Raw genomic sequence first — 21,499 nt, 5'->3', positions numbered from 1 at the left:
TATAGGCATTGGCTCCCAATAGCAGTCCAACGCTCTTCCGGCTGAGCAATCGAAGGTGGCTTGCTGTTAAACCATGACTGACATGCTATCGGAGCGCCCTTTTCGTTGCAAAGACTAGTATATCGATCAGCGCTCGCCATGTATGGCGTGGCTAGCGCTTCGTTCGGTGCCCCATTCCGTTGTCCAGGCGGCGGCCAATCAGCGAGCGCTGCATCTGCACTGGAGTGTGGGGGAGCTTTTCGGCCTGATACGAGGGTACTCCGAGGCGGTTATCCGAAACATGTTCTGAGGTGCGAGTCATCTAAACATGATTTGCTAAAGCGTTCACAGGCGATATGCACTAATGGCACGCTACTTATACCGGTGCTGCCCTCAATAGACACCACTCCGCGCCAGCTGTTGGATTGTTTCCCCCTGTCTTGTCCTGTGTGCTGGTGAGTTTGACATGACCGAGCTCTGTGCAACTTTCTAATGTTTGCCCTATCTCAGGACACTAGAGTATGCCCAACATGCCTTCCTGCATCCGTCTGCCCCCGGAGCTCTGCGACCAGACGATAGACCACCTCTGGGACGATCTCGAGTCCCTCCGTGCGTGCAGTTTGACATGCAAGGACTGGCTTCCAGGCAGTCGGTACCACCTTTTCCGCAATGTCCGTCTTCGGCACTCGGACGACGTAACCCGCTTCCGCGCCCTCCTCACTTCCTCCCCCGGAATCGCCCCATGCGTCCGCAAGCTGTCCCTTAGCGCTGATTATGACCGGAGCGCAGAAGACGGTGCCGCACGCGAGGACGACGCATGGGTCAACAGCGCAGCAGAGCTCTTTCCGATGCTCCAGCATGTCACGACGCTCGCGCTCGCGCGCGTGCGCTGGCACGCCCTGAGTGGAGACACACGTGCAGCGTTTGCGGGGTTGTTCAAATCTGTACGCCAGCTCTTCCTCTTCGAGGTCTCCTTCGACGCATCGCGCGATGTGGTCGCCTTCCTCTCCGCATTCCCCGCCCTCCAAGAGCTCTACTTCCAGGCCGTTTCCTGGGCGAACGACTCCCCCTCCCCCTTCGACGACCCGGGGGCGGAGCTGCGGCCAGACGCGATGCTCGACACGTCGCGGATGCAGCTCTCCTACCTGTTCCTCGACCCCAAGTCCTCCCCCACGCTCGTCACCGAATGGCTCCTCCAGCGGCCCGACGAGCAGCGCCTGCAGACGATCCAGCTCTGCTGGCGCGAGCTCGACAACACCAAGTCCGTCGGCGACCTCCTCCAGGCGAGCGGCTCCTCGCTCGAGTCCCTCCAGGTCGAGTTCCCCGCCGGCCTCTCCGCGGACGCCGCGATCCAGAACCACCTGAGCCTCGCGCACAACACCGGGCTGCGCGCGCTGCACTTCGGGGGCCTGGACGTGCGGGCGTCGAGGGGGTTCGTGTCGAACAGGCTCTTCCCGTGGGTGACGGTCATGCTCTCGCAGGTGCGCTCGAGGCACCTGCAGGAGGTGTCGTTCGCACTTGAGATCGCGTCCGTGGATGACTTGCTTGCGCTGGATTGGGCACGGATCGACCGCGACTTGAGCAGAGAGGAGTTCCACGGGCTCATGGTCATGTTCTACGTGTCGTGCGAGCGCGAGGGCGTTGATAAGGAGGTGCGGAGGGAGATCTCGGAGCGGCTGGGCGGGTTCCAGAAGAGGGGCACGCTGTGCATCTCGTGCATTTAGATTCCTGCTAGACCGTTTGGGTGTTTCGGTTGTCTTTTTCATTGGGTCTTAGGCTGTTGCGCTACTAATCTTGCTACATCTACTCCTATTTACTCTGCAGCGCATGCTTGTGCTTATCATAGTGTCCCTGCTGGGCGGGGCTTTAATGTACATATAGGGCGTGGCCTGTGGTCACAGTGCGGTGTATACAGAATCACTGCGATCGTGCAAGAACCTCTGCATTAACCGTGGTCTACACACCAACAAAGTACCTTTAGCCTACACTTCTTGTATACTGCGATCGTCTATCATCTAACTCTACCCGAGCCCGCACTCGCCCCAGTCTATTGCAAGGAGTACGTATTATGCAAACCTACGGTACTGTCCGCCCCGTTCATCGGCCCACTGCATCCCACCGCTGCCTCCCGACTCTCAACCGTGCCGTTTGGCTCGTGCTTGACCGCCCCTCCTCCCTTGCCCTCCATCGTACCCAGTCCCCCCAGCTCCATCCGCCGCTTGACGTTGTCCGCGCGGAGCTGCTCGAGCGACTGGAGGTACTCCTCGTCGACCCCGCCCGTGACGTACTCCCCCGTGAACACCGAACAGTCGAAGTGCGCTAACGCCGGATTGAACTGGCGCACGGACGCGATCAAGTCCGGGAGCGTCTGGAAGATGACGAGGTCCGCGCCGATCGCGGCGGCGATCGCGGCGTCGTCGCGGTTGTGCGCGACGAGCTCGCCGCGCGAGGGCATGTCGATCCCGTACACGTTCACGTGGCGAATGGGCGGCGCGCACGACGCGACGATGACGCGCTTCGCGCCGACGTCCTTGGCCATCTGGACGATCTCCTTGGACGTCGTGCCGCGGACGATGGAGTCGTCGACGATGAGCACGCTCTTGCCCGCGAACTCGAGCGCCATCGCGTTGAGCTTGCGGCGGACGTTCTTCCTGCGCATCTGCTGGCCGGGCATGATGAACGTGCGGCCGACGTAGCGGTTCTTGATGAAGCCCTCGCGGTAGGGCAGGCCGAGCTTCTGCGCGAGGTTGAGCGCGGCGACGCGGGAGGTGTCCGGGACAGGGATGACGACGTCGACGGAGAGGTTGTGCTGCGCGAGGACGCGCGCGACGGAGTCCGCGAGCGCGTCGCCCATGGCCATGCGGGAGCGGTAGACGGAGACGCCGTCGAGGACGGAGTCGGGGCGCGCGAAGTAGACGTACTCGAAGATGTCGGGGGCGAAGGTGGCCGGCGGGGAGACTTGGCGGCGGGTCACGCCGTTGCGGGTGATGATGATCGCCTCGCCTGGGGAAGGTGAGGTGCGTCAGAGGGACGCTCCTGCGAAGAGGGAGGACGAGGGAGAAGACGTACCAGGCTTGACGTCCTCCCACTCGGAGAAACCACTCGCGTCCGCGACGACGCTCTCGCTCGCGAACAGCCAGTCCTTGCCCTCACCTCCCCCGAGGGCCTTCCGGGAGCCCATCCCGAGCGGGCGGATGCCGTTCGGGTCGCGGAACGCGATGATACCGAAGCCGGCGAGCATGGCGACGCACGCGTACGCGCCCTTGACTTGCTCCATGAGGCCGCCGACGGCGGTGAAGATGTCCTCCTCGTTGATGCGGAACTTGCCCGTCTTCTGGAGGTTGTCAGCGAATATGTTGAGGAGGAGCTCCGAGTCGGAAGTCGTGTTGATGTGCCGGTGGGCGACGGCGTCCATGAAGTGGAGGAGGGACGCGGTGTTGATCAGGTTGCCGTTCTGGGAGGATGGTAAGCTCTTCAGAAGCCATGCCTGAGGGGGGGGGGAGCGGAAGGTAGGGTAACGGATCAAAGCACTCACATGCGCCATGACGATACCGTACGGAGAGTTGACATAGAAGGGTTGTGCCTCGGCATGGTTCGAGCTGCCGGCAGTCGGATACCGCACTGTATGATGGTGAGGTCCTTAGGTTCGCAAATGTATGCGTCCGAGGTGGGACATACCATGGCCGACACCCATCCCGCCGATCAGCTTGGAAATAGCTGTGGCGTCGAAGACATCTCTGACCATTCCGTTTGCCTTGCACTGGTAGAAACGACCCTTGTGACCGCAAGTGACGATACCGCACGCATCCTGGCCACGGTGCTGGAGAAGGGAGAGACCTTCGCAGATCTCAGAAGCAGCGTCGATCGTCGGATCGTGCAGAAGCAAGCCTAGGATACCACACACTGGGAGCAAGAAGGGGTCAGATTCAAGGCTCGGGGAAGGGTCATATAAGTGCTTACTGGCTGGATGGACCGGGGCAGGTGGCCTGGGGCGGAAGCAGGGACGAAGGGACTATGAAAGTGCGCAGCGGTAGGCTGGAGCATCGCGTTTCCTCTCTCTGCCCGAGACGATCGTCCGCCTGCTTCACCTCCCGTCCTCTTCCAATTTTTCTGGTAGCCCGGTCCGCTCCCCCCGCAGATGTCGGTCCCTGTCCTCGGGGTCCCCCTGGAGCCAGAAGAGGCGCCCAGCTATCGGCCGAGGCTCCAGTACTGGTGACCCCCTTCCGGTCGCTATGCTCGTACATGCGTAATAGACGGTGTGCACGGGCAGCTACATAAAAATGAGCCAAGGGGACCGCATACAGCAGGGCCATAGGCTGTAGAGTGTGTGATTGGCAGACAACACGCGTCGGGGGCGAGCATGTGTCGGGACAGGCCGGCTCGGGAGGTCGGAGCTTGAAAAGCGAACTTTATTCCCCTACGTGTCGGCAGTTGCGAGCTCTCACCACCGCTCACTCCAACTTCACTGTCCACGTCCACGATGCTCACCTCGCGCGGCGTCCACCGTCTCTCTCGTAGAGCACTGCAGAGTGCGAAGAGGACAAACGCGTTCTTCTCCACTGCTGTCGCCGCGCCCGCCATTGCCAGGGCTGCGTCCGCTCCTTCCTCATCACAACGCGCCCTCCCCCGCTATGCCCCCGCGTCGCAGTCTGGTTTGTCTTCCTGCTTTACCTGCAGGAGTATTGTCCAGTCCTAACCCGGGTTTTCTGTCATTTTCTGTGCCGTTTCCCCCGTGTAGCACGCTCTTACGCGACCGAGGCGACTGGCACCACTGGCCACGTAAAGACCGTCATCGGTGCTGTTGTTGACGTGCAGTTCGAGACTGAAAACCTTCCCCCCATTCTCAACGCGCTCGAGGTCGTTGACTTCCACGGTGGTCGTCTCGTCCTCGAGGTCGCCGCCCACCTCGGTGAGAACTCGGTCCGCACCATCGCTATGGACGGTACCGAGGGTCTCGTCCGTGGTCAGAAGGTCGTCGACACGGGTGCCCCCATCCGTATCCCCGTCGGTACTGCCACCCTCGGCCGTATCATGAACGTCATTGGCGAGCCCATTGATGAGCGTGGTCCCATCAAGGGCGTCAAGCTTTCTCCCATCCACGCTGACCCCCCCGCGTTCGTTGACCAGTCGACTACCGCTGAGGTCCTGGAGACCGGTATCAAGGTCGTTGACCTCCTCGCACCATACGCTCGTGGTGGAAAGATCGGTCTTTTCGGTGGTGCTGGTGTCGGCAAGACCGTGCTCATCCAGGAGCTCATCAACAACGTCGCCAAGGCGCACGGTGGTTTCTCCATCTTCTGCGGTGCGTCATACGCGTTTTCATCCTGATGATGTATTCCTCATTTTATGGATAGGTGTCGGTGAGCGTACCCGTGAGGGCAACGATCTCTACCACGAGATGATCGAGACCGGTGTCATCAACCTCGAGGGTGACTCTAAGGTCGCTCTTGTCTTCGGTCAGATGAACGAGCCCCCTGGTGCCCGTGCCCGTGTCGCACTTACTGGCCTCACCATTGCGGAGTACTTCCGTGATGAGGAGGGCCAGGACGTGCTTCTCTTCATTGACAACATCTTCCGATTCACCCAGGCCGGTTCGGAGGTGTCTGCTCTGCTCGGTCGTATCCCCTCTGCCGTCGGTTACCAGCCTACGCTCTCGACGGACATGGGTGGCATGTACGTGGCAGATCATGATTGGCGACGTTGGCATGATGGTCTAACCTGTGTCGCTCGAATAATAGGCAGGAGCGTATCACCACCACCAAGAAGGGTTCCATCACCTCTGTGCAGGCCGTGTACGTTCCCGCTGATGATTTGACGGATCCTGCCCCGGCTACGACTTTCGCCCACTTGGATGCCACGACTGTATTGTCGCGTTCGATTGCTGAGCTTGGTATCTACCCTGCGGTCGACCCTCTCGACTCTAAATCCCGTATGCTCGACCCTCGTATCGTCGGCCAGGAGCACTACGAGGTCGCGACTGCCGTCCAGAAGATCCTTCAGGACTACAAGTCGCTCCAGGATATCATTGCTATCCTGGGTATGGACGAGTTATCTGAGGAGGACAAGCTCACTGTGAGTAAAGCCTGGCATGTGTCACATGGACCCCCTTCTGACTCCTCTCGGCCAGGTTGAGCGTGCGCGTAAGATCCAGCGTTTCATGTCGCAGCCCTTCGCTGTCGCGCAGGTCTTCACTGGTTTCGAGGGCCGTCTTGTGCCCCTCAAGGACACCGTCCGCTCCTTCAAGGAGATCCTCTCCGGCGCACATGACAACCTGCCCGAGTCGGCCTTCTACATGGTCGGCACTATTGAGGATGTCAAGGCGAAGGCCGAGCAGCTCGCGAAGGAGATTGGCGAGTCGTCATGAGCGGATGCTTAGCCTATAGTACTAGCTTGTTCTCTGGCGGACCGGCGACAACGACGACAGTGACGACGTGACGTGTCATACGGTGGTGCAGGGCTGGCTCCTTTTACCTTAGACCTTGCATTACCAATAAAATGAACCGCATCTGCTAATTCTCGACATTCCCATGTGCCTCTTTCGTACTGCCGTGCTCTGTTCGGATGTTGTTTGCATTAGTCGTAGAGTCACCGTAAGACAAGAAATAGATACATGGTTTGCCCATGCGGTCCATCCAATCGTTCGGAAACAGTCGTGTTTCCGACAGAAATGAGGTCAGGAATCAGACTTTTTATTCACGGCGTAGGTGTGGCCACGTAGACGCTGGTCGGCCTGCAAGATTTCATGCGTGCACAGCCACCGTGTGCTGCATTCCACCTTCCTCCAGACCACAACCTGAGCCTTAGCTCATCGTTGGCTCATCTGCAAGCCATCTCGCGACTTGTACCAGCCTCTGTTGTCTTTCTAGACTTCTACTTTAAAAGTACCATCAAGTCATCGCACAGCGGAGCATAGAGCCCTCTTGCTTATAATCTTGTCCCAGCCTAAGCGCTAGGATTCCCGACCACGCCGCTCGTCTACTTCCCGTGGCGTTACCTGACATGGAGGACCTCTACACCGCCCTGAAGAATTTCCTGCCAGTAGGGGTCATCACTCTGCGCATCGGATCTCCAATCCTCGGTTTTTCAGGCCGCCATCAAGACTCGGAGACGGCGGAGGACGGCTGGACGCCCTTCCCACAATCCTTCCGGGCCGCCGACATTGTCGACGGCGAGGGTTTCTTGGAGACGCTCGAAGCGCTAGACTTCCTCGTCCGCCATCGGTTCGTCGCCGCAACGTACCTGGTACACGATGCACAGGCGCAGTTGTTTGTGCGGGTCTACTTGATTCCTTGGGACCTCCCTGGGTCGAGTGGGAAGCTGCGGAGGCGGGACGAGGACACGGTGCTGCGGCCTGGCCGCAGGCGGCTGAAGGACCTCTTCCCGAGGATCAAACAGGACCGCTCGCTTTGGGATGGGCACCCGGCGTCTTCGTCTACCCCTATTTTTTTCTGGCCGAAGAATGCTGTATGCGCCTTGCGATAGATACTTGGAGTGGTTATGAGCTGACGTAATGTTGTAGGACAATCGCTCCCTCTTGGACATCTACAACGACTTGCCGTCTCCCGCGTCGGAAGATCTCGTAGGGGAACTGCCTGGCTTGCGGAGCACCTTGTACCCGTACCAGCGGCGTACTGTCTCGACTATGATGGCACGCGAAACTCGCGCTGACACAATTGCAGACCCGCTATACTTGGCTTTGCACGGGATGGACGGGAGGGTATTCTACCTCCAGCCAGCCACCTTCGAGATCGTTACTGAGCTCCCTCGGCTGTCGCCCGTTCCGGGCGGCATCCTATGCGAGGAGTTGGGTCAGTATAGAAGCTTCTTTCCCGTCCATAGTGATGCTGATTCCGTGGCTCAAATCAGGTACCGGCAAGACCGTGATGATGCTCTCGCTCATCCTCGCAACGCTTGACGACCTCTCTTCCCCAGAGGCAACCTACCACGAGGAACGTGTCCCGATGACTCCGCTCGCCATCCGACACTTTCAGACTCCGTCCGCCACGGCGGAGCGCAAGAAGCTCCCGAAGAAGGGCAAGGCCTACCGCGACGTTGGTGTCCCGTCGCTCACCGAGATCATGTTGCACCAACTCCGCGTGTGCCCCAACTCCCTCAGGCTCCGCAACCAGCAAGACGTCCTCGAGCAGCGCAACCTCTGGGAACCTCTCCGCGCCAACGTGCCGTTCTACTTGCACACTGAACCCCGGCGGGACGACGTGGGGTGGTACCAGGCGAGGAGCGGGAGCGTCTCAAGCCCCAAAGTGATGTACTTGACGACGGCCACGCTGGTCGTCGTACCGGACAATTTACATATGCAGTGGGCGAGCGAAATTTTGAAGCACTGCACGGACTTTTTGCGGGTGCTGGTGGTGAAGAATAAGGAGGAGCTGCCGGATGCGCCGGTGCTTGCGACTGACTATGATGTGAGTCGCTACATGTTTGGCAGAGCCGACTGTACGACCTGACCACATTGCACGAGTAGATCATCTTGATGAGCCATTCTCGTATGTGATCTCGCTCAACGGCATTGGGTTCGTATCCATGAATGTCTACAGGATTCTCGAAGGAGGCGAGAAAGAAAGCTACGGAAGAGTTGTACACGATGCAGCCTTGCCAGTGCAAAACGCTCAGAAATGCTCGTGTGCCACGCTGCAAATGTAGCAGGCTGGAGAACGTGTCACCGCTCCTGCAAATACGATGGAAACGGCTTGTTGTCGACGAAGGTCACAATGCAGCCGAGAAGCGGACCGACTATGCCATCTTCACCAAACTGCTAAGCGTCGAGCGACGTTGGATTGTCACCGGCACGCCTACTAGTAAGTCCTACCCTCCCGAACGGTTGACATTGAAGGCGGTTGTTGTTAATCATACTCGGTTCACTCTAGCGAACCTTCTCGGTCTCAACTTCGGCTCAGGAGATGAACTTCAATACCCGGATGACGACGACGAAGAGGAGGAAGAAAGTAGTGCAAGTAGCGATGACAGCAACGAGCAACGCAAGTGGCATCGCAGCGAGCGGGAAGACTTCCGCAAGCTCGGGACAATGTTCGCAGACTTTTTGCTGATGAATCCTTTCGCGTCGAACTCGAAGACTTTCAGCACGCTGGTTACTGACCCTATCTTCGAGCCTGAGGGTCCCTTTCCTGGGGATATCCAGGTGCTGACGCAGGTTATGGCGTCAGTTATGGTTCGACATCGGTGCGTGCACCAATTGGTTGCAGCTGTACACCGGATCTCACGTTAGCTATTGTTGTGTAGGATTGAGGATGTTGAACAAGACGTTCGTCTACCATTTTTGGAGCACGAGACCATCCTGCTCGACATGGACCCTTATGCGGTCAAGACGTATAACTTGATCCAGGCTACGATTGCAGTCAACGCAGTTGATTCCGAACGGAGAGATCAAGATTACTTGTTTCACCCTCGAGTTAGTTCGGCTTGTTTCTCGACTGCTTCTTTACTGATGGTATTGGTAGAATGCTGTGCATCTTCGACATCTTGTTGCAAACATCTCTCAGTAGGTGGTTGACTTGGAAGCTCTATTCTATAATCATGGCTGATATGGCACCCAGTGTTATGTTCTGGCATGTAGTTGATGAGGACCTTGCGGAGCGGCTCACTAATGCGGAGAGATGTCTGAAGACTCTGGAGCGACGCAATGGGAGTTCCGCAGATTTCACGTTGATCAAAGATTCCATCCAACATCTGTTCGTGAGATGCCATTTTTCCACACCGAGAGTACTAACAACCCTCCCCAGTCGGTCTGCAATGAGCGATCCCATTTGGCTTGCATTACAGGCGCACTATCACTGCTTCCATCGTGTCGACAAGCTGAGTCGCGATATTTTCAACGGCTGGAGCATGTTCTCTGAGGCAGGCCGGCAAGCCTGTGACCCCCCTCTCCTGCCACCTATGGCACTCATGAAAATTCGAGCTTTCCTAACACAGCACCCGCTCAAGAAGGTACGGGATATCGTTGCGATGGGACAGCACGTGATAGAGGAAGAACGACGATGGAAGGAGTTTGAGGCACTACACAATCAGTTGAAGAAGAAATCGTCGAAGGACAAGCGAGAACGCCGACGAAAGGAGGACGCGGCGAACGATTCTCTTACATCGATGAAGCGTGAAGCAAAGGAGAAGAAGCTCGAGGAAGTGCGGCTTGAATATCAGGCCGCAGCCGCACGACTGACGGCGAGCGTCACTGGGGAGGAGGTCGCTCCATTGAGGCCAGACTCTTCACAGCGGACTGTCGCGTCAACACTGTTGAGGTTGTCTCCTATGGCAGACGTACGGATCGGAAACTCGACTTCTACCAAGCTGGACTACATCCTGAGTGAGGTGCGCCTTCTGGTACCTATTTCGGCCGTTTCCCGTCCTTCATGGCCTCTTTTATAGGTTCTGACTTACGGAGCGGATGAGAAGTTCTTGATTTTCTCGGAATTCCCTGCGACACTATCGTTCATTGCGGAAGCTCTCGACCTCGTCCGCGTAAAGTATCTCGAGTTCAGCGGAAAGCTCAAACGCGAACACAGGCAGACAATTATCACGACTTTCGAGACTTCAGATCTATATCGTGTATTCCTCATGGAACTGAAGCACGGTGCTCGCGGTCTGTGAGTAAATATAAATGCCCATATCAGGAGGCATCATGTTCACGATGCCTGTAGGAACCTCGTCTCTGCGTCGCGGGTCATCTTCTGCGAACCTGTCTGGAAAGCCGACGTGGAATCGCAGGCCATAAAGGTATGCACTTTCATTTATCTCAATATTCCATGGATTCTGCTAAGACACCTGCTAGCGTGTCCATCGTATTGGTCAGTCGCGCAGAGTCATGGGTAAGTAATTCACTGCTGTTCGTTTGCAGTAATCGCTGACATCAGGTTTAGTCAAGACATTGGCTATCCGACACACGGCAGAGGAGGTCATTGTGGCTCGCAGCAAAGCTCTCAAAGAGAGCAAGCAGGAGTTCACGAAGGAGGTCACTGATGACCGGACCATCCGCGACTTCATCGAGGTGCGTCTTTTCTCTGTTAACGGAAGAGCACTTCCTGACTATCCTGTCTAGCATCCAACGTTCTTGCCGATCCCTATAGCAGATCAAGTCGTCAAATTGGACGTGCCGCTTTTTGAGTTCGCACCGCCCCCGAGCATGCTTCCCAGAGACAATACGAAGTCCAGCTCACCCCAGCCATCGGGGGTTCGTGTCGTAGAGGCAAAGAAAGTCCCTTCAATACCCAGGCGTCGAGTTGCTGTTCACGTCGAAATATCGACGCAGCCCCCTCGAAAGAAGCAGAAACGGGTGGCCTTCGCCAATTAATCAGTCGCCTCGGATGCCATCTTTGAGCATAACCCACTACCTTATATCCAAGACCTATGGGGTCTTGTAGCTCATATGTTTTGATAGTCTTCGCTGATGTATTTCTACCTTGTTGTCATCACCATTGCATGATCCTATTTTGTCACCCACATTTCGATACTTAGGATAGACGAAGGAGCTGTTCGTTTTGCGTGGGAGTAACAGGCTACCATCCATCCGAATCCCCTCTAAGTACGACTAATCGACTGGGAATATAACTTAGAAGCAATACTACAGCAGCCTTAGCGTGTTCCATATGATAGTTAGTCAAGTGTGTATGAAGGATAGTGATCCGCAGTGTCAGAGAAGGTGAATTATAATATACACTAAAGGTAAGGAGATGAAACCGCGTGAGCTGTGACTGTGCGTCAGCCTTCAGCGTGGACAATCTGACAGTTATGTCTCGCTGCGACATACCACGGCTATGCTCCGACTCGCAGAGCTTTTGGACGACGGGGGAGGAGCTTCACGATCCGGTGTTTCTTGACCGCCGCCCCAGATTTGCCGAAGTAGCGTTCGCTCATGAAGCTCCAATGGAGAGAACCCACGATCCAGTCTTGCAGCCCTTGAACATATAGCGCAACGTCCCGGTCTAGCCTCGGGCCGAATGACGGCACGTTCCGCTGATTCTCCATGAAGGTATCGATAGTTTGCTTGCACAGCTCGCCGACAAAGTCGATCGCCGTCTGCAGGTCGCAGCCACGCAACTCCATGAGGATTACGATCATCTGCAATGTTGTGGCAAAGTATCAGCCTTGAGCCAGAGTGGCAAAGTCGGGACATGATCACGAAAGGTGCGATAAACGCACATTGTGAGTATCGCCACGAGCTTGCTCTACGTTATAGGAGAATATGTCCTGTTGTATGTGTGTTGGCACCTGGCCACAAGACTCCACACAGTCAGACTGAAGGCTTACATTGCTCCACTGTCTCATCGCAACGGGTGGTTAATCATTCGCCGCAGTACCGGATCGGATAGACGCCACTCACAGTAACGAGATCGTTCGCGCCCTGGCTCAAGGCCTGGATGATCGGATGCCGCACGACATGCTCCGGAAGGTCGATGTCCATCGCATATTCAATCAAGTCAAACACGGGCTTGCACCCGCTCGTGTCACGCCGGACCTGTGTGAGAGAGCCAATGATGAGAACCGCCGGTCAGATCAAAGTGTTCAACATGCGGGCAACATCCTCCGGCGCCGAGAACTCGCAAGGTACTCACGCTGATGTACGAATCTAGATCTGGGATAAGTTTGCTATCGCGATCTCTCGCCTGCTGGTGAACGGCTTCGAAGAAGAGCTCTAGGCTCTCCTTGAAGCGAGCCTGCGGCCCGGGCTTTGCATCCCTCGTGCACCTGGTCCAGTAACTGCGAACAAAGAAGAACGAGGAACCACGCGCTCCGTCAGCAACGTGTACAGAGGGCTGCGCAGATCACAGTCATAAGTGACTCAGTACGCACTCTCTGGCGAGCTTCCCTGCGCTGACTTCTTCCATCGGCTGGTCCTTTCCTTCACATGTGGTGGGCATGTACCGGTCGGGGAACCAGAGTGCGTTCATGACGCAATCCGCGAGCTCCTCGGTGCCTTTGCGTACCATCCCGTCCGAGACATTGTCGAGGTGGAAGAGGTAGTTCATGAAGTCGCTCACGACCCGCAGTCGTTCCGTGCTGCAGAACGGATAGCAATACGCGGTGAGCTCGCCCGCCTGTAGTCCGTATAGAGCCTTGCGGGCTTTGGGGGACAGCTCGGGACACCCCTCGTCGAGCCACCGGACGGACTCGGCGGCAACGGTGTCGCCATGCGGATGGTAAGCGAGAGGGAAGTTGCAGTGTGAGACGAGATCGGGGAGGATAAAGTGGTCTGGGACCGGGGTGGTTTTTGGGACGGGCACGGGCATGGTAAGCGAAGGATGGGTAGCTATCAGTTAGCCGAATGTATTAGGCTAGGAATTGTGAAAGTTAACGAAGAAAGGAGGCTCGAGAGGGAGGCGGGGTGCTGTTCGAAGGAACGAGCAATGAGAGTCTGACGAAGACAGAAAGTGGATTCGGCCTCCCATATTTTATACGGGGAGTCTACGTCGGCCGAGCGGCGAGAATTGAACAAGCTTGCGGATCGAACCAAACAACCAAACCCAAGGACAGGAACGCATGCGAGGCGCGTTGCGCGCAATCTAAACATACGGGTTTCCTGCGGGACCCACGACTTACCGCTTTACCGGCACCCCCCCGTGCACGCCACGGCCGCGTTCATAGCCCGAAACTATTGTCATGGTTCAGGATGCACTGTCATTCAGACAGGGTGCCGAGCTGTCACGGATGTCAGGAACGCAGTGCACTTCATTTACCGGCCTCTTTCTCCCCTCGCGTTTGTCGCGGCAATTCCAGATGACAGCCAAGGGGGTGATATGGCGCGCCGCACTAGGTCGCAACCGTCGCTTGCGATCCCGCGGACCTCCGGGCGCGCATGATGAGATGTGACGCCACATACACGGACGGCGCGCCTGCAGACACACGTCACGCTTGCAAACCGCGGTAAAAGGATAGGCACATACTCGCTTCTGTCCACTGTCAGTCACTCTGCTGCTGCGTATTAGCTGATTCCTGATGCATGGAATCGGAGGATGGGAGGAGGCACGTTGCATAAGCTCAGGCTCTGCGATGCTTCCAATCTTGATCTTGGCGCCAGCCCGGAGATCGCACAGCCAAACATCCAAGAAGCTACTGTCAATGAGCGTGTGGATAGTCCAGACATTCAGTATCCCGGGAGTACAGTACAACAATGGGCGAGAGCGACACCGATCCGTGCCAACGCCAGAAGGCCAATGTCGCAGGCCGCATAATCAGAGCTTGAGGTATGACGTATCGATCCCATGCGAGAAGTCCCATATGCATATCCTCTGTTCATGACGGAGAGACGAGTAGCATTAGCGATACAGGCCTCAAACTATGACAACGGGCACAGTGCTTACCTGGTCCTCACCACAGGAGACGATCTGCGGATTATCGCGCAGCAACAGAGCAACGGCAACGTACAAAATTGGTATCAGCATCAGCCATTCGGGAACGTATCGTGACTCACCTTCGTGCAATCAGACCCCACGCAGAAGATGCGGCCCGTATGCCCCCCGGCGAGGTCGGCAACAAGTGCGCCCGTCTTTCGATCCCAAACCTATGAGCCCATTGTTCAGCCACGTACTTCGATGACAGATTCGGAACATGCTGTCATACCTTGACGGTGAAGTCGTAACTCCCACTGATGACGAGATCCGAGCTAAGGGCAACGCTGCGCACGAGATCTTCGTGCGCGCGCCGACGCGGAGGCTGAGAAGGCTCTCCAGCAGAGGTACTGCTTCCGCAAGACTCGCAGACAACCGAGACAGTACGCCCAAGGCCACCAGGCGCCGCCGGTTTGTCCGTCACGGCAGGGTTGGTCGACCAACCCTGCAGAGTGGAGACATCAAGTAGCCGGATGTGTTTATCGGATGATCCGGACAGCACAAATGGATGCTTGTAGTCAATGCTTGCGATCCTATGGGACAGAACAACGCCGACCAGAATCGGACATGTTGGATGTCAGCAACAACGCCTCGCGATTGCAATCCCAACAAGGAGGTAGACGTCTGTGCGACGTGCACGTACCCACGGCGGTGATGGTTCTCAAACGTGCGTAGGCACGCCCCAGTGTCCGCGTCCCAAAGTCGGAGCGACCTATCTCCAGAAACGGAAATGATGTGCTTGTTCGCGATTGAGACGGCGTTCACCGCGGCGCGGTGCGCACTAAGCACATGCTGCTGCCCTAGATGCGGGAAGAGGTATGTCCGAACCGTCCTGTCTGCACTCACACTACGTTAGCATATGAAGTTCACCAAGAGGCAAGTCCCAGTCCCGCGGCAATCCCACGTTCCTGTGGATCGGAGGAACGAGAAAGCACAAGCACAACACGAACCTTTGGAACACGACACGAGTCTCTTGTCGTCAAAGCGCACACAGAGGACGCTATCCTCATGGTCGCGGATCGTCCTAATCACCTTGTTGTGCGCCAGGTCCCACACGACGACGCATCTGTCGCTGCTCGCGCTGGCGAGGAGGCCGCGGTGCACGCAGATGCTCAGCACCGAGCTCTCGTGCGCGCCCTCGAGCACGCGGATCACCGCGCCTGTCTGGAGGTCCCACTCGCGCACGGTGCGGTCTTTGGAGCCCGTGAAGAGCACCTGCGTGCCGCTCTCGGGGTACGTATACAGCTGCAGGCAGTATATCGTGTTCGTATGCCCGTTGGGGGTGCCGCGCGTTTGCAAGTTCGAGAGCGTGTACTGGCCGGTCGTGAAACGATTCCTGAGCTTGACGTGCGTCTGGTGCAGGGTCTTGTAGTCTGGCTTTGGATCGGGATTTGGCGGAGACGCGAGAGCAAGTTTCTGAACCGCGGAAGTATGCAGGAGTGATGGGGCGGAGTGGCGTTCACGAGGGGATTGCATTCTACCCCTCGACGGGCCAGCGAGGAGATCGGGGAGTGTGTGAGAGGAATTGATGGTTAGGGATAGATGGGCAGTTGCTGAGAATGAGGAAGTCGACGGTAGGCCGACGCGAACTGTGTCATGTCCGTTGATATCCATGGATGCGAATCCAGAGTCGTCGACGTGCATGAGGTCATCGTCCTCTTCGTCTCCCATCCCCTCGTCATCCAAATCTGATTCGACATGCTCGCCGGGGGGGCTTCTTGCGCCGGTTTCATGCGCATCCGGGCGGACGCGCCATTCCCATTTTCGCTCCAGACATAGGCTCTTCCAAAGAGTTTGGTCGTCTGCTAAAACGCGCCACCGCGTGCACACAAGAGCACACGTGAGGAGCGATTGGTAGGGCAGGTACGAGAATACTTCGAGTGCGACCTCTGTCGGCAACAACTACATCCACAAACCGTACATCAGCCATGTTTGTATTCCGTCTATAGAGGCGGATACGCACCCCGACAATGTCCAACTTCAGCAGCGGCTCAATCCTATGCTGGAGCACCGCAAGGCTGGATCTCGGCAATGACGCCAATATCCTGAACGCCAGCTCTACGTATACGACGAACGTAAGCACATACACCAATTCACACCTACAGGAAACACCCCGCGATGCAATGGCAGACGGAAACGTACCTTCCCGTTCCCGGACATCCCGTCCTGTGTCCACGCCACCCCCGCCACCACTGTAGCCAGTGTGGTCAGTCACTGGCCCATGTCTCCTCTCGTAGTCGGCTAAGTACGCTCGGAACGGCATTGTAGTTGAGCGTGAGCGTTCGGTAGCGTTTCAAAGGTGATTGAGGGTAGGGTGTGGCGGATGGCAGCAGGCGCAAGGGCATTGCGTTGGGCTGCCCGGAACGGGGCACCGAGTTTCCATGCAACTTGGGCGCTTCCAACTTAAGCTTCATCGAGCTTCATCGCTGACCGGTCCGGTTCGAACGGCGCCTAAGACATCGTCGTCCCAGTCGTCGGCTGCGCGCAGCTCGTCGTGCTCTTGGGCATCGGTTCACAGCGGGAAAATGGGGCTGTCATAATGTGCAGGTCAAGACAAGGCGGCTCATAAGAAGCAGTGCCAAGCCTTGCTAGAACATTTAGGCTGATAATAATTTGTCCTCAGTCCCCTTGGACTTCTGTTGCAATGTCACATGAGCAGGACATCGCAGTGGCAAACCACATCGTGAGTATGCCAATGTAACGACGAGCACGTAAAATGATTCTAGAGAGCACGAAGAGCTAGCTCCCCCCTCTGTTCTACCCAAATAAAGGCCCTAAATACACCGATTAGATACAGCTAGAGGGTATAGATGTTGACACTCGCAGAGATTTCAGCGAAGTGTGGTAGGTATGGGCATCAAGAGCACCTAATAGTCAACTTCCCTCGCCTAACAGCCAAGGGCAAATAACCTCTAACGGCTGACCGCAGTGCATCAGGATCGTTATGCGGGTGCAGCGCGCGGTTAACGTTGATCACGAGGGCGACGTCCTTGAATTCCGACTGTGCCAAGACCGCGTCGAGCTTGCCCCACTCGAACGCGGCCAAGACGTCATTGCGGAGGACGAGGAGCGAGATCGCGAGCGTCTCAAGCTGCGTCGAGCGTAACTCCTGCAGCAGCGCCGACGTCCACTGGACGCATCCGGGGAGCACTAGCCCGTCGATCTCAAGTATGCGCAGGCGCGTGTTGTGATACAGGCTCGGGACTTCCTGTGAATCTAACAATAGGGCGGAGAATCAGCGCCGTGAATTCGTAGATTAGAAGAGATACGAACCCTCTTTCATGGTTGGGAGCTCCACGTAGAGGTGCTCTAGCGCGGAGCCGCACACGCGGAAAAGCGAGTTGAGAACGTCCATCGAATCGCGCTCACGCCAACGGACCATGAGTGTCCGCAGGTTGACTTCGCCGGCTAGTTCAGCGCAGGGCAGCAACCACTGTCGCAATATCACGGACGACGCCCACGAGTCCACAACGAGCCGCTTCAAGCGGAGGGGAACTGGGCTCGGAAACTCTTCGTAAGCGGGAGAGGGGTTCCCCCACCCGACACGGTAGAAGAGGGCGTTTGTGACATTGTGGGAGGAGGCGAGGAGGGTGTTGAGGTCAAGGAAGTGGTCGAAGTACACGTCTGCGAAGACGAGCTTCTCGAGCTTGCCGAACGCGGCGAGGGTCTGCTTCGAGCATCGCTGGAGCGATACGTAGTGGAGCCCGACGAGTTCAAGCGTCGCGAGCCGCTGGAGCCTGGCCACGAGGATGGGCACGCGGTTGACCCACTCCTGAGCGTACGCAGAGCTGGTGGGCTCGCTGATAGAGAGCGTCCGGATGTAGCGAGTAACGTCGGGCGAGGACTCTAAGAAGGCTTCGAAGCGCGAGCAGGACTTCGCGCCGAGCAGCGTTTGGTCGTGGAAAAGGTGCGTCCGTGCGGAGGGCAGACATGACTGGGAGGCGAGTGCGCACGCTGTGAGGGCCTTGACATCGTTCCAGAGGTAGTCGATGGCCTCGTCGATGAGCTCCTGCGGTAGATAGGGAGGCATGACTGGGCTGCGTGTCTGTAGTAGCCCAACCAATTCAGTACACAGTGCATAAGCTTGGCCGATGAGATAGCTCGAGAAGCTGAGAACTGTGGGCTCACCAGGATAGCTCGCAGGGCGGCTTGCTGGCCTCTGTCCTCTCGACCTGACAGCGTGGCGGTTGAAGGGATACCCCAGATAGGAGCATAGTTAGGCCCTGTATAGCTGCTGAAAATCTCATCATTCCAACGACCGATCTCAAACACGAGTCTCACGATGTGGCCGCTGGCAGCAAGCGGGTCTGTACCTCCATTGATCATTCGGCCGCTAGAACCCCTTTACATAACTGGGCATGATAAGACCCCTTTCTTACCCTCTCGATAATTTGAGTAATCGGAGTTGAAGCGGTGCATAGAAGCACTCACTTCCCAGACTATGCCAGCTTACCCAGGGGGTATAGGAAATTTGGGCGTTTCCGCGCGTTGACAGCGGTCTCTGTTGTCGTCCACGTCCACCGACTGCCCTCCCCGTCGCTCATTCCTCGTCGTCCTCTCCTCCCGTTTCCTTCTCCCGCTCCTCGTGCTTTCGATATGGCCACCGCTGAAGAGATCCGCGCCAACTCCTACGTTGGTTTTGACACCATCACCCAGCAGATTGAGCACAAGCTCTTGAAGCGCGGCTTCCAGTTCAACATCATCGTCGTTGGTATGCATGCCTCAGCGCCCGTTGCTATTGTCTGTGGTTTGCTTGATTGACAGTGGTGGTACCTGCAATAGGTCAGACTGGTCTCGGAAAGTCGACGCTCATCAACACCATCTTCGCGTCCCACCTCATCGACTCGAAGGGTCGTCTCGAGGCGGATGAGCCCGTCAGGCAGACGACGGAGATCCATCCCGTCTCTCATGGTTCGTACCTTCACACCTTGTATAGTCTAGAAGTGGCTCAATACTCCTCTAGTCATTGTTGAGAACGGCGTGCGACTGCGTCTGAACATCGTTGACACCCCTGGCTACGGCGACAACGTGAACAACGAAAACTGGTACGTCCACCTTCCCCCCAGACCCTCCCTCCTTCTGTACACGTGGAAACGTTGGTTTGACGTGTCCCCTCTGCTTCCGCTTGTGTTCGCAGCTGGGACCCGATCGTGAAGTACATTAAGGACCAGCACAGCGCGTACCTCCGCAAGGAGCTCACCGCGCAGCGCGACCGCCACATCCAGGACACACGCATTCACTGTGCGCTCTTCTTCATCAACCCTACCGGCCACTCTCTCCGGCCTATCGACGTCATCGTTATGAAGAAGCTGTCCGAGGTCGTCAACGTTGTGCCTATCATTGCCAAGTCCGACAGCTTGACGCTCGAGGAGCGGGATGCGTTCAAGCAAAAGATCCGGGAAGAGCTCGTATACCATAACATCCGTCTCTATCCATTTGACACGGAGGAGAATGACGAGGAGGAGATTCAGCTCAACGAGAGCATCAGGGTGCGTCTTCCATTCCCTTCCACTTCCATACCAGTACTCACGACGCGGCTACAGAGCATGATCCCCTTCGCTATCGTCGGTTCAGAGCGCACTGTCATTGTTGACGGCAAGCCCGTTCGCGGCCGCAAGAACCGCTGGGGTGTGGTCAACGTCGAGGACGAGAGGCACTCCGAGTTCGTCTACCTCCGCAACTTCCTCACTAGGTACGGTCTTCCCCATAATTCTGTATCTCTATATTCTGTGCTAAGCGTAAGCATGTACGCGATTGGACAGGACGCACCTCCAGGACCTCATCGAGACGACGGCACAGATCCACTACGAGGCTTTCCGATCAAAACAGCTGCTCGCGCTCAAGGAGCAGACCAACGCCCGCCCGTCGGCCGCGGCGCAGTAAACGCGTGCAATTCCCTGCATATCCTAAGCTCCGGCTGCCGCATGCTTACGTGCGGAAGTGATACCCCCACAGTTGGAATTCCCTTCGCTCATTCTGACTGTGTTGCCGTTACTGTTGCCGCCGAACGCTCGTTGTTGATCTATCCTCTCCCACCCATACTCGTTTGCGCCCTTTGGATGTTGACTTTGGTTGCCTCATATAGTGCCTCTATACTCTGTGTTGTCTCGTATTGCCGATGTGCCTCTACGCTCGTTTCTAATAGCATACCTTCTTCTGCTTGTCCATAACTGCTGGTGTCGGCCGACCATGGGTATTGGGAAACACAGTCTATCCCGAAGAACAGCTAAAAGCGCAATGTCATGCCCGTACATCAAACCAGGTCGGCAGATGGTACGTTGTTTATGGTAGTTGCGACTGCATATACATGCTGAAATTCTCCCTGACAGCTCCATGTGCACGTCATCTTTCGACCCTGTAAAGACCGCAATCGCAAGATGCAGGGCTTGATGCTATGAGTGCCCGATCGCAACGGTGGGACCGCACACGTCTTCCAGTCTTAATGGGTATGTATCACAGATCTTGACTTCATTCTCGGTATCATCCGACCCAGTGGTGTTGGCCCTCAGAAGCCTTGGGAGATCACTGAGCCCAAATTCTTCCATAAGCTGCCCAGGAGCTTCGAAGAGATCCTGCCACGACTCGACGGACATATCAAGCTGCCCGACGCTCTCGCACATTGAGATGTAGCTAAATTGCCTGCACTGCGTGGAGTATAGTTGTCCGAGGTGCGGCGCCGAGGTGCACGAGCAGTGAAGACGATGGTAGCTCAGGGTGCGAGCTTCTCCCGCGTCGCTTGAGTGGCCAGAGTAGCCGGAGATGTATAGATGCCGGGTTTACTCGCCTCTCCCGGAGGGCAAAACAATAACGAGGAAGAGCTTCTCTGCGGCGGCATCTACCCTGCTCGGCCTCCCTCTGCTTAAGGCTTACACAGCCTGCCCAGCATACGACCGTGACACTGAACAAGCACTCTCCAGGCATCCGCCATTTAACCATCTATCCCCGCGACTGTGCAGATCCTTGTTCGGGGGTCGGGTACGGTGTGACGTCGGTGTCCTAAGCCACTGGGGGATTTGCGATCACGCCGCGGACGCTAGATGCCCCCATGTTTTGCGGCGAAACATTCCTGAGACTCTTCGGTTTCCGAGTTACTAGAAGGGTCCACAGTGAAAGGCCAGTGACAAGAGCTTATCGACGTTAAACTCGATTCGGGGTCGGCTCGGAGC

At 56.8% G+C, this 21,499-nt stretch overlaps 7 protein-coding genes across 7 annotated transcripts; 3 read left to right on the top strand and 4 right to left on the bottom strand.

The window, feature by feature from the left end:
• Window positions 1-370: 370 nt before the first annotated feature.
• On the bottom strand, window positions 371-4,251 carry DICSQDRAFT_98372 (Amidophosphoribosyltransferase). The gene is made up of 5 exons (XM_007361519.1): window positions 3,940-4,251; window positions 3,658-3,882; window positions 3,515-3,600; window positions 3,049-3,433; window positions 371-2,982 (listed from the first exon to the last, which is right to left on the bottom strand). Coding segments are annotated over exons 1-5 (1,653 nt in total). The 5' UTR covers window positions 3,941-4,251; the 3' UTR covers window positions 371-2,026.
• A 171-nt stretch (window positions 4,252-4,422) lies between these two features.
• DICSQDRAFT_177658 (ATP synthase F1 beta subunit) lies at window positions 4,423-6,609 on the top strand. The gene is made up of 5 exons (XM_007361518.1): window positions 4,423-4,631; window positions 4,718-5,281; window positions 5,334-5,652; window positions 5,718-6,051; window positions 6,107-6,609. The coding sequence occupies exons 1-5, from the start codon at window positions 4,460-4,462 to the stop codon at window positions 6,341-6,343; spliced, it is 1,626 nt and encodes a 541-aa protein (XP_007361580.1). The 5' UTR covers window positions 4,423-4,459; the 3' UTR covers window positions 6,344-6,609.
• A 369-nt stretch (window positions 6,610-6,978) lies between these two features.
• DICSQDRAFT_143665 (uncharacterized protein) lies at window positions 6,979-11,299 on the top strand (the record flags this gene model as incomplete). The annotated part of the gene is made up of 15 exons (XM_007361517.1): window positions 6,979-7,443; window positions 7,499-7,787; window positions 7,846-8,402; window positions 8,462-8,483; window positions 8,535-8,795; window positions 8,865-9,177; window positions 9,238-9,406; window positions 9,456-9,496; window positions 9,552-9,686; window positions 9,738-10,320; window positions 10,378-10,595; window positions 10,650-10,725; window positions 10,781-10,817; window positions 10,869-10,996; window positions 11,048-11,299. The coding sequence occupies 15 exons, from the start codon at window positions 6,979-6,981 to the stop codon at window positions 11,297-11,299; spliced, it is 3,546 nt and encodes a 1,181-aa protein (XP_007361579.1).
• Window positions 11,300-11,760: 461 nt separating this feature from the next.
• DICSQDRAFT_124305 (terpenoid synthase) lies at window positions 11,761-13,235 on the bottom strand (the record flags this gene model as incomplete). Its single annotated transcript, XM_007361516.1, has 5 exons — window positions 11,761-12,066; window positions 12,148-12,216; window positions 12,329-12,463; window positions 12,561-12,705; window positions 12,799-13,235. The coding sequence occupies 5 exons, from the start codon at window positions 13,233-13,235 to the stop codon at window positions 11,761-11,763; spliced, it is 1,092 nt and encodes a 363-aa protein (XP_007361578.1).
• An 819-nt stretch (window positions 13,236-14,054) lies between these two features.
• On the bottom strand, window positions 14,055-16,698 carry DICSQDRAFT_78681 (WD40 repeat-like protein). Its single transcript, XM_007361515.1, has 8 exons — window positions 16,476-16,698; window positions 16,297-16,391; window positions 15,284-16,235; window positions 14,977-15,169; window positions 14,566-14,866; window positions 14,417-14,506; window positions 14,307-14,330; window positions 14,055-14,234 (listed from the first exon to the last, which is right to left on the bottom strand). The coding sequence occupies exons 1-8, from the start codon at window positions 16,594-16,596 to the stop codon at window positions 14,178-14,180; spliced, it is 1,833 nt and encodes a 610-aa protein (XP_007361577.1). The 5' UTR covers window positions 16,597-16,698; the 3' UTR covers window positions 14,055-14,177.
• A 238-nt stretch (window positions 16,699-16,936) lies between these two features.
• DICSQDRAFT_132455 (uncharacterized protein) lies at window positions 16,937-18,619 on the bottom strand. Its single transcript, XM_007361514.1, has 3 exons — window positions 18,462-18,619; window positions 17,607-18,378; window positions 16,937-17,549 (listed from the first exon to the last, which is right to left on the bottom strand). Exons 2-3 carry the CDS (start codon window positions 18,361-18,363, stop codon window positions 17,191-17,193), a joined length of 1,116 nt encoding a protein of 371 aa, XP_007361576.1. The 5' UTR covers window positions 18,364-18,378; window positions 18,462-18,619; the 3' UTR covers window positions 16,937-17,190.
• A 198-nt stretch (window positions 18,620-18,817) lies between these two features.
• Window positions 18,818-20,544, top strand: DICSQDRAFT_98357 (GTP binding protein). The gene is made up of 6 exons (XM_007361513.1): window positions 18,818-19,044; window positions 19,116-19,244; window positions 19,297-19,378; window positions 19,471-19,822; window positions 19,877-20,025; window positions 20,096-20,544. The coding sequence occupies exons 1-6, from the start codon at window positions 18,930-18,932 to the stop codon at window positions 20,214-20,216; spliced, it is 948 nt and encodes a 315-aa protein (XP_007361575.1). The 5' UTR covers window positions 18,818-18,929; the 3' UTR covers window positions 20,217-20,544.
• Window positions 20,545-21,499: the final 955 nt, after the last annotated feature.

Source organism: Dichomitus squalens (genome assembly GCF_000275845.1).
Source record: "Dichomitus squalens LYAD-421 SS1 unplaced genomic scaffold DICSQscaffold_2, whole genome shotgun sequence".
Lineage (NCBI taxonomy): Eukaryota > Fungi > Basidiomycota > Agaricomycetes > Polyporales > Polyporaceae > Dichomitus > Dichomitus squalens.
Note: the sequence above shows the minus strand (reverse complement) of the source record. Positions and strands in the feature narration are given on the sequence as shown.